The sequence below is a fragment of the Chrysochloris asiatica genome, unplaced genomic scaffold, assembly GCF_000296735.1.
Source record: "Chrysochloris asiatica unplaced genomic scaffold, ChrAsi1.0 scaffold00012, whole genome shotgun sequence".
Classification (NCBI taxonomy): domain Eukaryota; kingdom Metazoa; phylum Chordata; class Mammalia; order Afrosoricida; family Chrysochloridae; genus Chrysochloris; species Chrysochloris asiatica.
Window position 1 is genome coordinate 31,328,373 of NW_006408530.1, and position 14,833 is coordinate 31,343,205.

Consider the following 14,833-nt stretch of genomic DNA (forward strand, 5'->3'; position numbering starts at 1 on the left):
GGTCTGCATGTCTTTTGAAGTGGGAATGTCCCAGCTCCAAAGGTTCTAGGTAGAGGAGAACTCAGGATTCTACCTAAGACCCCATACTCCACAAAGGCTTAATAAGCCTATTTTCCTGGGCAGATTCTAACTCCTTTTAGCAAATCCAATAATTATAGACTGATAAAAACAGGCTTAGAAGTTTTCTTATAATCATAATTCCCAATATTCATTTCTATCACATAAATATCTATTTTACAATTGTTGTTATTGCCGTTGAATCAGTTCCAACTCACAGGAACCCAGTTTAGGGCTTCCGAGGAGTGGCTGGTAAGCTAGAACTGCCTACCTTGCAGTCCAGCGCATTGGACTCCCAACAACCCGCAACACCATCCGTAAATCAGTCAAACACGTATTTTCTTCCCCTTTACCCATTCAGCCTCTCTCTCAATCCATGTATCTACTCACAGATTGTGTATAAATCTCTCTAACCCATTTAGCCCATGCATCACTCCCTAAGGCGTCCCTATCTTCACTGTTCATCTACTACCCTCCTCTTCTTGTTTATTGCCTTCCTCCTTACATATTGCCCTCCCTGTCACCCGAACTGGACTTCTGGTGTGATGCTGTAGGATAAACACTTGCCTGTGAACCATAAGTTCAGCTGTTCGAACCCATCAGTTGCTCCTCGGAGACCCTATGCAGGGTCACTGTGAGTCAGAATCGACTTGACAGCACGTAACAATAACATCACCGGAGCTAACATGTCTACCCAGTGAATTATTATCCCCTTCATCCCACTCTTGGTAACCATCAAAGAATGTTTCTTTTAGTATGGAAACCTTTTCCTAAACGTTTACAATAAGGGTCTCAAGATGGCTGCGGCCGCTGCTTATCAGTCACCTCTTCTCTTGCCAGTAAGCACTGAACCTGCTTTTTCCATCCCTCCCTCAGAGTTCCAGGGCCGTCTGTTGTATCTGTCTAGTCTGGTTTTCCATATCCTTGCTGCAGAGAGCCACAGAGCCTTTATGCCTAGTTTGCCATCTTTGGGTATATGATTCTTGGTTGACAGTTTTTTTTTTCTTCTTTTAGAATTTTATGTATGTCATCCCATTGTCTTTTTGCTTGCATGGTTTCTGCTGAGAAAACAGAGCTTAATCTTATTGTGTATCTCCTTTGTATAGGTACCTTTTCTTTTCCAGAGCTGCTTTTAGTATTCTTTCCTTGTCTTTGGTTTTGAAAAGTTTAATTATAATATGTCTTGGTGATTTTCTTCTGGGATCTATCCTTTTCGGAGCTCATTTAATTTCTGGTTCTTATCTTTCATGTTAGAAAAGTTTTCTTCCACCAACTCTTGGACGATTTTCTCTTTAGTTTTGTCTCTTCGTGTTCTGGAATTCTAATCACATTTAGCTTATTCCTTTTGATAGTGTGTCCAACATAAATTCTTTGGCTTTCTCTGGATTTCTAAATTCAATTCTAGTTTGCCCCTTTAATGTATTACATATTTCTGAAGTCATAGTACTAATCTTTTGGCTTTCAAATTGCTATTTTTGTATAGTTCCCAAATTTCCATTTTTAATTATCAGTTCTAATATTGTTTTTCTGAAATCTTGATATCATCAATTTCTTCGATTCGTTGATGGTACCTAAATAGAATTCTTTTAAATTCCTTATCAGGTGGTTCTGATTCCATTTCTGTTTTATTTTCTGACTATATTTTGGTCACTTGTTTAAGGCAGTTTGACTTATTTCTTTGTGTAAGCTGAAATTGTGTTTTCTCAGACATTGTGATGTCATTGTGTTTATATTTAATTGATGATTCTATGTTGGTGTCCTCAGGACTTGTCTCCTGGTGGATATGATAGAGATTGAAAAGAAGTGTGAACACAGTTCTTGGGTGATAGTTGGTGTAGTATAGTTCAGGGCAGATTCACATACCGGGATAATCCCAGGCAGAAGCTGAGCAACAGGGGTACCACCATTCCCTGTGTTGGTGATGGTGGGACTGGCCACACCCCAGCTACTAGGTGGGCAAGAGAACAAGGGAGGATCACACCCCTCTTATCTCCCTCCTACAGCTTGACCCTGTGTACACAGGATGCTGTATTGGCAGTTGGTTGTAAAAGTTCAAAATGGCCATACTGCTCCACGCCAGCTGATAGTCCGCCTGTTTTTCTTCTCTCTCACTGCTCTGTTCAGCTTCCAATTCCAGTCAGCACCCAGTCCGCCTTTCTGTCCTGTCTTCCAAAGCTCAGGGTTCCAGGACCACCTTTCTGTATCTATTTCAGTTGTTCTCCCGTTTCTTTGTTTCAGAGAGTCCACTCAGTACATCTGCTTACTCCACCATCTTGTACCAACTCTGATTAATTTTGAAGTCATAGTGTTAGCTCTCTTTGTTCTTCTCTTTCCAGATTGTTTGGCAATTTTTAGTTTCTTGAAATTTGCACGTGAATTTTTAAATCAGTTTGTAGTGTAAGTTTTGTATTTGTTAAATTTATTCCTAAATATTTTATCATTTTTGATACTGTTATAAGTGGAATCATGTTCTCAGTTTCTTCTCCAAGAAAGCATAAGACTCTGCTTGGGACTGCTTTAAATCTGTAGATGAACTTGCAGAGAATTGCCATCTTGATACTATTGAGTCATTTAATCAATGAACATGGAACACAGTCTTATTTATTTAAGTTTACTTCAGTTTCAGTGTTTATTTTACAAGCTCAACCTATTTCTTGGTAAATTGTAAATTTATTCCTAAAGTGGCTTTGGACACTACTTTAAATGGAGGTTCCTTTTGTGTGGGTGTTATGTTTGTTTAGGTCTATTTCTAAGTATTCATCGTTAGTATATAGAAGTGCAGCTAAGCTTTGTACATTAAACTTGTATCCTACAAGTAAATTCACTTTGAGTTCTAGTAGCTTTTTTTGGTAGATCTCGAAGGTTTTTTAAATATATGTGTGTGTATTTATCATAAGAGGACATTGGATTTTGTGTAATGCTTTTTCTTCATCTCTTGGTAGTCATGTGGGTCTTGTCATTTACAATGAAACATGTGAGACCTGTAACTTGGCAGGAACTCCTCATTTTTCTGGGTCTTGAAAGTTCTCCATTTTTGACAGGGTGTATGTAGTCTTGCCATTGAGGTGCACAGAGGCTCCATATGATAAGCACTGGACTGCAAACCACAAGGTTGGTGATTGGAGTCCACCAGTCACTCCACAAAGATGTAAAGCCTTAGAAATTCTATACAGGGTCGCTATGAGTCAGAATCAACTCTGCAGCACTTAACAAGTCTTAACATTTTTCTATCACTTGTTATAGTGGAAAGCAAGCAGGTTTTCCTTTTCTGAAAGGTTTCTGCCTTACATGGATTCTGGCTTTCAACTGTATTCATATGTTAAAATTATTTGTTTTCAGCAGTTAAATCAAGCCTGTGTTTCTGGGATGAATCACAACTCCAATTTTGTTTTATGCTTTAATTGCAAGACCTTACTAATAGATGCTGCTTATTGCTAAACAGTTTCTTTTGGCTCATTTTAAAATTGCCGTTTCTGTCGTATATTAATAATCATCATTTGACAAGAATGAATTTAAATCCATTTTCAAGGCCTAAGGAGATAAGTATTTCTGTTCAGGTTTTTGTCCATTCAATCTCTGGCATCTCTGTATTTATGAATTGCTTTTGCTAATGCCTCTCCATGTTAGGACTCTTCTTAGTGAGTGATAGGTGAGTTGTACACGTGGTCTTCCACCAACTCATTTCTCATGTAACCCTACATGAGCCCTTGTTAGTGACCGTTCTCTTCTTCTGATGTGTAAGTGAGGCTGACACAGCCTTTGCCAGCTGATACTCCTGGAGAAGTCACATATTAATGAGTGTTTATCTGATAACCTTAAACAGGCACGTGGAAGAGTTCAGTCCCAGAGCTGTCTACACCAGTGGGAAAGCCTCCAGCGCTGCTGGCTTAACAGCAGCTGTTGTAAGAGATGAAGAATCTCATGAGTTTGTCATTGAGGCTGGAGCTTTGATGTTGGCTGATAATGTAAGAATATTTTAAATTGTTGGATATTAAAAATAAATAAATACATCAGTAAAAGTCTTTGCATGTCTCTTAAAAAGATGTGTTCTTTAAAATCATCCTGTAGTAAGGTGTATTCATAGTTGTACTAATGTAAATTTTTCACTGGGATTGTCAATACCACTTTCTCTTCCTTGCCCTGGAAGCATGTGGCAACAGTATCTTACTTTTTAGACTAAATTGTGAAAAGTGAAACAGTACTTTTTAGCATTTATATGTATCTGACATAGATCTGCTAGTTGTATGTGAGACACATTGTATGTATACATGTTTATATTCTTCATTATGTTCTGCCTTTACCTTTTCACCCAAAATCATTGGCCCAGAATAACTTGGCACTGAAGTTTATACAAGAGTCTAAAGCTGAGTAGGAGTACAGTAATTATTCATATTTTTAGTTTAGGTCTCAGTTTAACAAGTATCAGAAATGTGTGGGGCTCCCCTGAAACAATCTTTAAACATTAAACCAAAATATACCCTGAAGTCATCTTAAAACCAAATAATAATTTGGTGTAACTAGTGAAAAAGGTCTGTCTTGAGCATTATGTTGTTTTAAGAACTATCTTTTATGGGATCAAATTGACAGGCGCAACTTCAGGGATTAGTCAGACCCCTCTCAGGCAGTGAGTTTATGTTAATGAGGGAAGAACAACTCTGAAAAAGAGAGCGAGAATGGTTGCACACTCAAAGAATATAATCAGTGTCCCATGTCACCAAGCTGTCCGTGCAGAAACTGTTGAATTAGCATATGTTTTGCTATGTATGTTCTCAACAACAAAATAAATAAAATTGAAAGAAAAAAATTTCATGAGGCTCTTTGAGGGAGATGACATGACCTATGCAGCAGGACTCTGTCCACCCACTCCTGGTCCCATTCACTGCTATTTGCTGTCACTGAAGAAAAGTAGATCAGGAAGCCACCCATGGCCGCAGGTTAAAAGGATACTGGAAAGACGAATGGTATCAGAGGGGGCCATTCACCAAATTAGAATTACCTTAACCAGCCCAAACAGAATCCATAGAGAACGGTATGTGCTGGCTTGGTTAAAGAACATCTTACCAAGACTGGAGAATCACTGTGAGAAAAACTTGTGCTAGGATCATTTTCAGATGAGAATCCATTAGCAATTCATTTACTTGTATAGTCTTTCTGCGATATTAGGCAGATTGCTTTCATCAGTACAGAGCTACTAGTAGAGGTTGAAGTCATCATTAAAGACATTTAAGTCAACTATCTTAATAACTTGATTATCAATTGCTTAAATAAATACTGGTCTTCCTGTCTCTGATATCTGTTGAACTTTCTTGACTCACTAGAAGGAATTAGGAATTCTTCAGTTGTTTAGAGAATAGAAAGTTTCTCAGGGGGAGAAAGCTTTGTGTATTTACCTCATTTCCATTGTAAATCTGAAAAAAAAAAAATAGTGTCTTTATGCTAGATCTGTTTGCTTTCAGGGTGTGTGTTGTATCGATGAATTTGATAAGATGGACATAAGGGATCAAGTTGCTATTCATGAAGCTATGGAGCAACAGACCATCTCCATCACTAAAGCAGGAGTAAAGGTATGGGTGTCCTCCTGTATTCCAACCTTAGAAGATTAATGTAGCAAGAGAGTTCACCTGCACAACAAAATCCATGTAATGTTGCTCATTCAAATGGAAGAAACTACAGCCCTGAGAATTAGTAACCCAAACTATAGATACTAGTCATTGTGATATTTACATGTGTTACTGTGACAGAAAGTATAGGAAGTACTGGTAAAATTTTTAGCATTTTATGTTTCAAAATATCTGTGTTTAAACTTCTTTATTCTTTGATAAGTGATGTTTCCAACTGTTGCAAAAATAACCAAAGATTGATTAAAAAAAAAGAAAACCTTCCCCAATGATCCCAGCTTAGTAGATACCCAGAGAGTGTCTGTTTATTTCAGAAATATCTTCTATATAAATATGTGTGATATACACACATGATTTTACTTCTTGCTCATTGAACTTCCTTAAAGGAGCTCTGGTGGCACTGTAGGATAAGAACTGAATTATCAGGTAACCGTAAAGTCGGCACTACAAACTCACCAGCTGCTCTATGGGAGAAAGATGAGACTTTCTGCTCCCATAAAGATTTACAGCCTCAGAAACTCTTTACAAGGTCACTATGAGTTGCAATTGACTCGATGGAAGTGAGTAATTTTAATTTAACAGTTTTTCTGGATCAGCACATTTAGAACAACTTTTGACTTTTCATTACTTCACCTTATTCAATTTTATGTACTTCCATTTGGCTCATTAGGCTCCTTTAGAGACATTTGAATCATTTCTAGTGTACAGTGTCTTAAAAAGTGTGGCCATAACATCCTTGAAAATGTATATTTCTGTATGTAGCTGGAAGATAATTCCTAGCAAAGACTTGCTGGCGTAATGTGAATGCCTGTTTACTGCACTGTATATTATCATACTTTCATTTTGATGGCCCAGTAGTTACGTAATACTTTGGTTTCCATTTAGCTAATTCTGAGTGAGATTGATCATTTTGTCATATACTTGCTGGCTAATCCAGATGTCTTTTTAAACTTGTTCTAATCATTTCTTTTTGGTCAGGCTACACTGAATGCCAGAACATCTATTTTGGCAGCAGCAAACCCAGTGGGTGGACACTATGACAGGTCAAAATCTTTGAAACAGAATATAAATTTGTCAGCTCCTATCATGTCCCGATTTGACCTCTTCTTTATACTTGTGGATGAATGCAATGAGGTAACCACCTGAGCTGTACTCTTTACCTACCTTTTTATTTCCTATTTGAGAAATTCATTGGCATGACAGGGAGATAACACTGCTAAAGAGCCTGTGTGCATATCTATGCTGACCTTTCATTTCTCTTGGGGACACAGAATTGTGTGAGAATTTATTAAACAGTACAAAGTCATTTAAAGTGCTGCTTCTCCTTATTTGTGTTGAGGAAAATCAAGTTATTTGTCTTTGTTACTGTTTAATTCTCCTAAAAAAAAGAAACAAATTGTAGTTAATTCTAACTTTATATAATAATTTTTTTTTCCAGTGAGCTTGAAAAACTTAGCAGAGAAAATTTATGGATTTACTTAACATTCCAACATGTTCTTATTAGAGTTATTTCTGCTTAGATATAAATATGTATCAACACTGCAGAGTTCTACAAAATAAGGATCTATAGGAACTACTGCAATATAGACTGTGTTTGTTGCTGAGTATGGGAGTCTCTGCGTTACATTGGATAAAATACACATATCTTAACAGTGAAGCTCTCAATAGCTAAAAAAAAAGGAAAAAACTAATAATTTCAGACTTAACAGAAAAGCTGCAAGAAATAGAATAGTGCATAGAACACCCATGTGTATTTTATTTGACTCACCTAGTAACATTTTGCCACATTTGCTTTTAGTCTTTTTCTAGGTGTCTACACATTTTCTGTCTGAAACATTTGAGAGTAGAGTTTTATACTTTCAGTTTGTTTTTCTTTTTCAATGAAAAAGCCACTCCTTGGATACTCTACAGGGTTGCTGAGTTGGAACCAACTCAGTGGCACTTTAACAATAGCAACATAATAATTCTAGGGTGTTTCTCTTTATGTATTCATGAGTAGCAATAGAATGTAGTTGTTAATAGCATAGACTCTGATGTTAGTCTGTTCAAAGCCTGGCTCCACTATTAGAACTGTGACCTTAAGACAAATTAGTTAGCCTGTCTGGGCCTCAATTTGCTTCTTTGTAAAATGGGGATGGTAATATTAGCTAGATCAGTTTAAACTGGTAGGTTGGCAGTTCAAGCTCACCAGTCACTCCTCGAAAACCCTATACAGGGTCACTGTGGGTTGGAACCAACTCAACAGCAATTAACAACAACAGTAAGGATTTTGTGAGAATGACATGAGCTAATAATTCTGGGCACACTTTAAGTAAACAGTCCTTGGAGTCTTGATGTGCCACTGTGGGATAAAGCACTGGAGGTAACTAAATAGCACTTAACAACAGCTGTAAAATGTTAATTACTGCTGTCATTTCCTTCAGAAATATTCTTGGAGTGGGGTGAAAGTATGTATATTGTTTTTCTGTTTTTTTTTTTAAATCAAGCTATTAGCAGACTTAGAAATTGGTGTATCCCCCTTAATACTTTATTCAAAGTCCTGGTGTAGTGCTGTGGGATAAAGCACTGGGCCATAGGGTCAGTTTGAACCACAAGATCGTGGCTCAAACTCACCAGCCTCCTTGGAAACCCTATATAGGTTCGCTATGAGGCAGAACTGACTCAAAGGCATTTAACAACAGTCCTTTCTTCAGTGGTAGATTAGTATTCGTTTTTAGCTGCACATTATTTCTTATTGCTTGGGAGAGTCTAGAGTAGATTTTTCTATGACTAGTTAAGTGATTTTCTTGTTTTGAATTAGGTTACAGATTATGCTATTGCCAGGCGAATAGTCGACTTGCATTCAAGAATTGAGGATTCTATTGATCGTGTCTATTCCCTTGATGATATCAGGAGGTATCTTCTCTTTGCAAGACAGTTTAAACCTAAGGTAATGTGCGTTTTCCTACTGGGGTAGGGCGTAATACATTATAAAAATTAATTGGACCTCTACTTGCATTTTTGATGTATTTTGAATTTTGAAACTATTTGAACAGCTATTTGTTTATCAGAGAGGTTGAGAGAAGGAAATTGTTTTTAAACTCCTGAATAATTGCATTTATTTTACTTGTTGGACACTAATTTGAAAAGTCTTTTTTGAAGAGTTTTGGATAATTGAATAAATGCCCGTTTTACTTCACCTATTATTTCTGAGAATTTTGAAGCTTTGTATAGATGCCTTAATGGTCAACTGAATGTTCTTGAACCTTCCTTTGAGGAAGAGCTTATATTCCTCTAGGTCATTGTGATGAATGTGTATTACTGTTATTCAGTAGCTGATATAGTTCATTGGACGATATCTGTACTGGCTCCAGAATACTTACCTGAAAATTCTGTAAAGTAAATTTCCATAATGTATCTGTTTTGTTCTTTAGTATTTTCCTAAAATACAGCGCTAAGAAAAATTTTGTTGGTTTTTTGTTTTGTTTTTGTTTTTTAATTCTGCCTGAGATGATTACTTTATTGTCTGACTTGAATATTAGGCATCATCCTTAGATTTAAATTATCTGTCACCACCACTTTATCCATGATACTAGGGGTGACTCTCAGTGTCCTAGAAAGTTAGTTACTCCTCTGGGTCCTTCTTTGTGAAGAGACAGATGTTCTCCTTGACTATATACTGGCTCCTTTGTGGTCTTCTATACTCCCTTAGTGTATGGGGTTCATCCTGCTGAAAAATTGAGGACCTTAAGACTGTTGCTGTTACTCAACAAATAAAAAGCTTCCTGAAGAAGCTGGCACATGGGGGGGGAGGCGGGGGGAGGTGGCTTCAAAACTTTCATAGAAAAATGGAATTAAAAGATAATAGGGAAATTTTTCCATTGTCTTTTTTTTTATGTTTTATTGTGAATTAATTATATGATAGTTTACATGGGAGAACTTTAGTTTTACATTTATTCCATTGTATATCATCTCACTGCCATGGTTCCAATCCCCTCCATGCATCATCAACCACCCAAAGGGTATATCCCAGAAACCTGCCCCCTACGCTTCCCCCTCCTCCCCGTCCATTGTCTTTTCATTCCATTTTTTCCAGGAGAGTTTTGGAACCCCCTTGTATATGTTGACTTTCCTTCGCTCCCAATCATGACTTTGTTTAATGAGGTTTTTAATATCCTGAGGTATAAAAAGCATGACATCCTATTCCATTGCTTCCTTGTGAAGCTTCTTTTAGAAATGGTCATTTGCTTAATATTAAGCTTGCTGTTTTCATATTCATAAAATTAATACATAGAATTAATTGGCCTCCTTAGTATTTATTTCTTTCAAATGACATTTCGTAGTCGTTCATTGTCACTGGTTTAAAGTTTTGACCTTCTTGCCTAAGTTTAGTTCTTCAAAATGTCTCTGCCTAAGGAATTGCTGACATCGTAATGACACAAAGTATATGATTTGTTGAATGTAGAACTGATGATCTGTTCTGTAAACTTCGTTCAATAAAAAGTCCACCTAGAATACTATCAAACTTTTGTTTAACTGAGCTCTTATTTGCTCAGAAGGTTAAGATGGATCTCTTCATTTAAACAGTAACTTAACAAGTGGAAATGCTTCTCTAACTTCAGTTATGTTCCAAAACAGATTTCTAAAGAGTCAGAGGACTTCATTGTGGAGCAGTATAAGCGCCTCCGCCAGAGGGATGGTTCTGGCGTAACCAAATCATCATGGAGGATTACAGTGCGACAACTGGAAAGCATGATCCGGCTCTCCGAAGCTATGGCCCGGATGCACTGCTGTGACGAGGTACCAGAGATACTTTAACATGATGAGAAAACAAGAGAAATTAATGTGTTGGCTTATAGGCAGGTTCTCATCTTTAGTGTGGGACATACTAGCATTTGTTGGAAATTTATTTTTACATAACTATTGACTACTTGTAGGATCCTGGTTATTTCTCCCTTTAAGAAGGTTGTAAGAAAAAGGCCTGGTGATATGCTTTCAAAAAATCCACCATTAAAACCCTTCTGGAGCAATTTTGACATACATGGAGTCACTTTTGAGTCAGAATTGTTAGCAGCTGATAACTTTCTCTATATCCCCCTGACTGGCTTTGGCATAAATCCTCAGGAGGGCTTTTGAGCTCTTTCCTTGGTGAAAGTACCTAGCTCTTCAGTATTCAGTATAATATTCAGTATAGATGTGTTTTGTCAAAATATGTTATGTGGTCAAAAAAAGAAAGTTGTTTCAACTGTTTGAATGTAGTCATTAGATTCATTATCTTGAGATAATTTGTGGTAGATTTAGAGTGCATAGAGAAGTGAGTTACCATGAATAACATTCATTCATGAAAAGTTTATTCAGACCCTACTGTGTGCTAGATGTCTGGTCTGGGGATACAGACATGATATCATGACCTCTGGCTTCCAAAGGAACTCTCCATCTCAAGATGGTATAGCTCTATCTCTGTGGGGAGTGAGGGAATAAAAGGAGAGACACTCTGGAAGGGCTCTTAAGCCAAAGCAAATTTGGTTTTACCTAGTGACTTTGGCCGGTTTTTCTAGAGAAACAATATGAGTGAAACAAATATGTATATATAGAGATGTTTATTATCTTACAATAGTAGAGAATCCCAGGTCCCTAGTGGAAGAGAGAGCGAGAGTCCCTACCATGTGTCCATTTTATTAGGAGCAGGCAACACCCCCAAGGAAGCATCCCTTCAACTGATTGGCTGCTCATAACTGCTCATCATCAATAACTATGCCTGTATTCGGTTTCATCACCATGGGAATAAGCACATCTCAATTGCTAAACCTCTGGAAATTATGGCCTAGTCCAGCTGAATCACAACCCTAACCATTACACCTACATTTATATGTCACATTCAGTGTAAGATTTTATTTGACATGTTGTTAGGTGCCATCGAGAAGGTATCAAACTCATAGCAGCAGCGCTGTTCACAATAGAATGAAACACTGCCCAGTCCTGGGCCAACCTCACAATCATTGCTGTGCTTGAGTCCATTGCTGCTGCCACTGTACCAATCCATCTCATTGGGGGTCTTCCTCCAACCCTCCTATTTGTCAACCATGATAATCCTTCTCCAGTGACTCATCGTTCCTGACCATATGTCCAAAGTATGAGAGGCAAAGTCTGGCCATTCTCTCTTCCAAGGAGCACTCTGGCTGTACTTCCAACACCAGTCTGTTTATTCTTTTGTCAGTCCATGGTACTTTTAACCTCCAACTCCATAATTCAAACACATCAGTTTTTCTACAGTTTTCCTTCCTCACTTTGGCATGCATTTGAAGTTATTGAAAATACCATGACTTGGGTCAGGCATACCTTAGTTCTCAAACTGACATCATTGCTCTTCAGCACTTTAAAGAGGTCTTGTGCAGCAGATTTGCCTAATGCAGTACATTTTTTTGATTTCTTGGCTGCTGCTTCTATGAGTGTTGATGGTTGATCCAAGCAAAATGAAGTCTTTGACAACTTCAGTTTTTTTCTCTGTTTATTATGTTATTTATTGGTCCATTGGTGAGAATTTTAAGTCCTCTTTGCTTTCAACAAGTAAGGTTGCATCATCTGCCTATCGCAGGTTATTAATGAGTCCTCCTCCAATCCTGATGCCATGTTCTTCATATAATCCAACTTCTCAGATTATTTGCTCAGCATACAGATTAAATTGTCATTGTTAAGTGCCGTTGAGTTGGTTCTGACCCATAGCGGCCCTTTATAGGGTTTTCAAGGCAAGGCTGGTGTGCTTGAACCACTGACCTTGTGGTTCAAGCGACTTTGCAGTCTAGTACATTAACCCACAGTGCCACACCAGGACTCCACATTTCACACTAGTTCTTTTAAATTAAGGCTGCCTTTCAGATTAAGGCTGTCTTTCATCAGGTTTACTGGTGTGGTGCTGAAGGATAAGCACTGGACTGCAGCAAAGAAGTCAAAATTTGATCTCCAGCATCACTTCTATCACCAAGGCCTTCTTTTTCCGAATACTTATCCTTCCTCTTTGTTTCCAACCTTTGTATTCCAGTCACCATAATTATCAACATATCTTGATTGCATGTTTGGTCAATTTCACACTGAAGAAGTTGGTAGAATTCTTCAATTTCATCATCACTGGTTTTAGTGGTTGGTGCATAAATTTGAATAATAGTGATATTAACTAGTCTTTCTTGTAGGGGTATGGATACAGTGTTGTACTTTAAGACAGATCTTGGTAGTTCTTTTTGATGATGAATGCAGTGCCATTCCTCTTCATTTTTCATTCCTAGTGTGTTAAACCATGTGATTTTTTTATCCAGAATGGCCAGTACCAGTCCATTTCAGCTCATTAATGCTGAAGATAGTGATATTTATGTGTTTCATTTCATGATTTCTAATTTCCTAGACTCATACTTTATACATTCTATGATTTGATTATTAATGGATATTTACAGCTGTTTCTCTTCAGTTTGAGTTGTGCTCCATCAAGAAAGGAAGGTCCTTTGGGCTTTATTCAATTTATATCATCACGGTCAACTCTGCTTGAGGAGGGAGCGCTGCCCCAGTAGCATTTTGAGTGCCTTCCAACCTGAGGGGCTCATATTCTGGCACTGTGTCTGACAGTATTCTGGTGCTGTTCTTCATGTTTTAGTATTCAAGAATCTCATGCTGACAGTGTTCCACTGCTACTCATAAGAGTAAATATTCAGAAGTAGCCCGTCTCTCCTTCCTAGTCTGACTTGGTCTGGAAGCTCATCTGAAACCAGTCCATTGTGGGTGACCCTGCTGGTATTTAAAATACTGGTGACATAGCTTCCAGAATCACAGCAACACACAAGCCACCACAGACTGACAATTGAGTGGTGGTTTATTTGACTTAATGGTTGATGTATATCAATTTTCAATAATATGGTTCAGGGGTAATTTACATACAGAAAATCTACAGTGGCTTTTTACATATTCATGTCTGACGTACCCAGTTCAAGAAAGTTCCCTTGTGCCCTTCTCAGTCTTTACTCCCTTCCAGAAGTTACCACTGTTTTGACATAAATCAACACTTTTATCACTTTTGATTGATTTGTGGAATTTTGTTGTGTTGGGGTTTTTAATACGTTATACAATTCTCTGTTAGCTTTGTGCCTGCCCCTGACTCATGACAACCCCTTGGCAAAAAGGATCAGACTACTGTGATCATGATCCCTAGGATTTTGGCTTCTGATACAGTAAATCACCTGACCTTTCTTTCATGGGTGCATCAATATTCATAAAAGTTCTTTCACACTACATTATTTGATCTTCTCTGAGTTACCTAACACTTATTATACATCTTGGTGGAATAAGAGATGAGTAAGAGCTATATTTCCACTGCTGCTAATCTGATGGGAGTCCTGGTATGGCACTGTAGGATAAGCACTGGACTGCTTACCTCAAGGTTAGCTATTCTAACCCACCAGCCACTCCTAGGAAACCCTATACAGTATCGCTATGAGTTGGAACCAACTTGAAAACACTTAACAACAACATCTACTAGGAACAGAATATATATTTATTTAATGATTATATTTTTAAAAATTAAGAGGGAGACAGCAAAAATACAAGCAAAAAGGACAAAGTAGATAAATGAAACTTAAAAATTTTAAATTTTTGTACACCAATGGATAATAAAGTGATTAAAAATAACCTACAGAATGGGAAAAATATTTGCAAATCATGTATTTCACAAAGGTTTAATTTCTAGAGTATATAAAGAATTCTTCTTGTTGTTAGTACCGACAACTTGGTTCCAACTCATAGCAACCCTGTATAGGGTTTTCGAGGCTTTAAATTTTTGCGGGAGCACAAAGTCTCATCTTTCTCCCGTAAAGCGGCCAATGAGTTTGGAACACAGACCTTATGGTTCAGAGTCCAGTGCTTATCTTGTAGAACCACCATGCTCCATAAAGAACTCTTACAACTTGTCAAAAAGACAATCTAGAGTAAAAATGGGTAAATTACGACTTAACTAGACATTTCTCCAAAGAAGATAGACAAATGGCCAGTAGGCACATGAAAAAGATGCTCAACATAATTAGCTATTGTTGTTTAGTGCCATAGAGTATATGGTTCCTGAGGAGCAGCTGGTGGGTTTGAACTTAAAACTTGGAGAACAAACAAGATGGCGGATCGGGTGGATGTATAGCAGAGAGCTC

At 37.6% G+C, this 14,833-nt stretch overlaps 1 protein-coding gene across 1 annotated transcript in view; it reads left to right on the plus strand.

Annotated features, from left to right (window-relative positions):
- The window catches only part of MCM6 (minichromosome maintenance complex component 6), a 53,891-nt gene that overhangs the window by 28,105 nt on the left and 10,953 nt on the right, over positions 1-14,833 (plus strand). Inside the window, exons 9-13 of the mRNA XM_006834576.1 lie at positions 3,881-4,022; positions 5,514-5,621; positions 6,654-6,809; positions 8,476-8,604; positions 10,293-10,454. Coding sequence (XP_006834639.1) covers positions 3,881-4,022; positions 5,514-5,621; positions 6,654-6,809; positions 8,476-8,604; positions 10,293-10,454 — 697 coding nt within the window. The remainder of the gene's footprint in view (positions 1-3,880; positions 4,023-5,513; positions 5,622-6,653; positions 6,810-8,475; positions 8,605-10,292; positions 10,455-14,833) is intronic.